Consider the following 1,172-nt stretch of genomic DNA (forward strand, 5'->3'; position numbering starts at 1 on the left):
CGACATAGGCGTAAGGACGGACAGACGGCCACAATACTGCACTTTTAAAATGTTTGTGGTATCCCTTTTCTTTATAACTTTAATGGTTTATTATTTGTTCATTTTCGTAATCACTTCTAGTAAACGACAAATAATGTTTTTGAATCGCACAGTGAAAAGAGGGGGATTAAGAATTAGGCACGATTTTCGACGAAGAATTGTGGACCAGTAATGTTTCTAAACTTAGTGTTCGTCAGTAGGCATTATGAAAATGCAACTCCCTAGAGTTCTGAAAAGGAAAATAACCACTTGGTAACATTCTGAAATGCAGTCTTTGTCACCTTTGCAATCTGATACTGGAATATTTCCAAATTGATTAGGTACCTAATCAAAACCGCTATCGTAGGAAGTGAATTTGATACTGGTAGGTATAAATGACCATCAAAAGTTCTTTCAAAATTATTTCCACTTAGCTCTCGCCAAGATGAAAACATTCGTTGCAGCGGTCCTCCTCCTTCAAGTCTTCTTCGGACAGGTCTGTAGAGCTTTTAAGCTGCGCATACGATAACTGCTGTAATTTCGCAGGGAAGATCTGACGTGGTCGAAAATCATAGGGATTTTGCGATGGCGCAAATTGCACGCTGCATTGAGGAAACGGACGTTAACCTGAACGAGCTCGTAAAGGCGATTCAAGATAGCAATACGGAACACAGTGCCGTCGAAGAGTTCACCACCTGCTTTGAGGACGCAATGAAACCGGTAGAAAGCGACTTCGAACAATTCTGCAGGGAAACTAACCAAAATGGTAACTTGGCACAGCTGATTCTATGCTACAGTAATATTCTGATTGACTACCTTAAGGATTTCATTGCGTAAATTAGTAATGTACTCGTCTGGAGTGCTTTGGTTTAATTGACTGAGTCTATAATATAAACTTTTACTTCCCTTTGTGTTTATTTAAACAAAATAGAGTCGTAGGAAATGAACAAGTTCAAATTAATTCAAAGTTCGTAGATTGGCAGAATTAATAATATCCTAAAATTATGCATATAACGGTCACAATTATACAAAATCTTAAATAACCCGAAAACCATAACAGATAGGTATAGGGAATATCATAATTGATCGATGTAGAATTTTTTTCGACATTAGAAAGTGCAAAAAATAAAGCAAGCTTGATTTGAAAAAATCCA

At 37.1% G+C, this 1,172-nt stretch overlaps 1 protein-coding gene across 1 annotated transcript; it reads left to right on the forward strand.

Moving 5' to 3' along the window:
- The first annotated feature begins 419 nt into the window (after nt 1-419).
- Nucleotides 420-924, forward strand: LOC116179650. The gene is made up of 2 exons (XM_031499458.1): nt 420-514; nt 565-924. The coding sequence occupies exons 1-2, from the start codon at nt 464-466 to the stop codon at nt 853-855; spliced, it is 342 nt and encodes a 113-aa protein (XP_031355318.1). The 5' UTR covers nt 420-463; the 3' UTR covers nt 856-924.
- The last annotated feature ends 248 nt before the right edge of the window (nt 925-1,172 follow it).

Source organism: Photinus pyralis, unplaced genomic scaffold, assembly GCF_008802855.1.
Source record: "Photinus pyralis isolate 1611_PpyrPB1 unplaced genomic scaffold, Ppyr1.3 Ppyr1.4_LG8, whole genome shotgun sequence".
Classification (NCBI taxonomy): Eukaryota; Metazoa; Arthropoda; class Insecta; order Coleoptera; family Lampyridae; genus Photinus; species Photinus pyralis.

What these genes read in the sequence shown, in the direction of transcription:
- LOC116179650 (XM_031499458.1), top strand. Translation starts at nt 464, where the DNA reads ATGAAAACATTCGTTGCAGCGGTCCTCCTCCTTCAAGTCTTCTTCGGA. An exon ending in TTCAAGTCTTCTTCGGACAG is followed by an intron (nt 515 to 564) that starts GTCTGTAGAGCT and finishes GTAATTTCGCAG; the next exon opens with GGAAGATCTGACGTGGTCGA.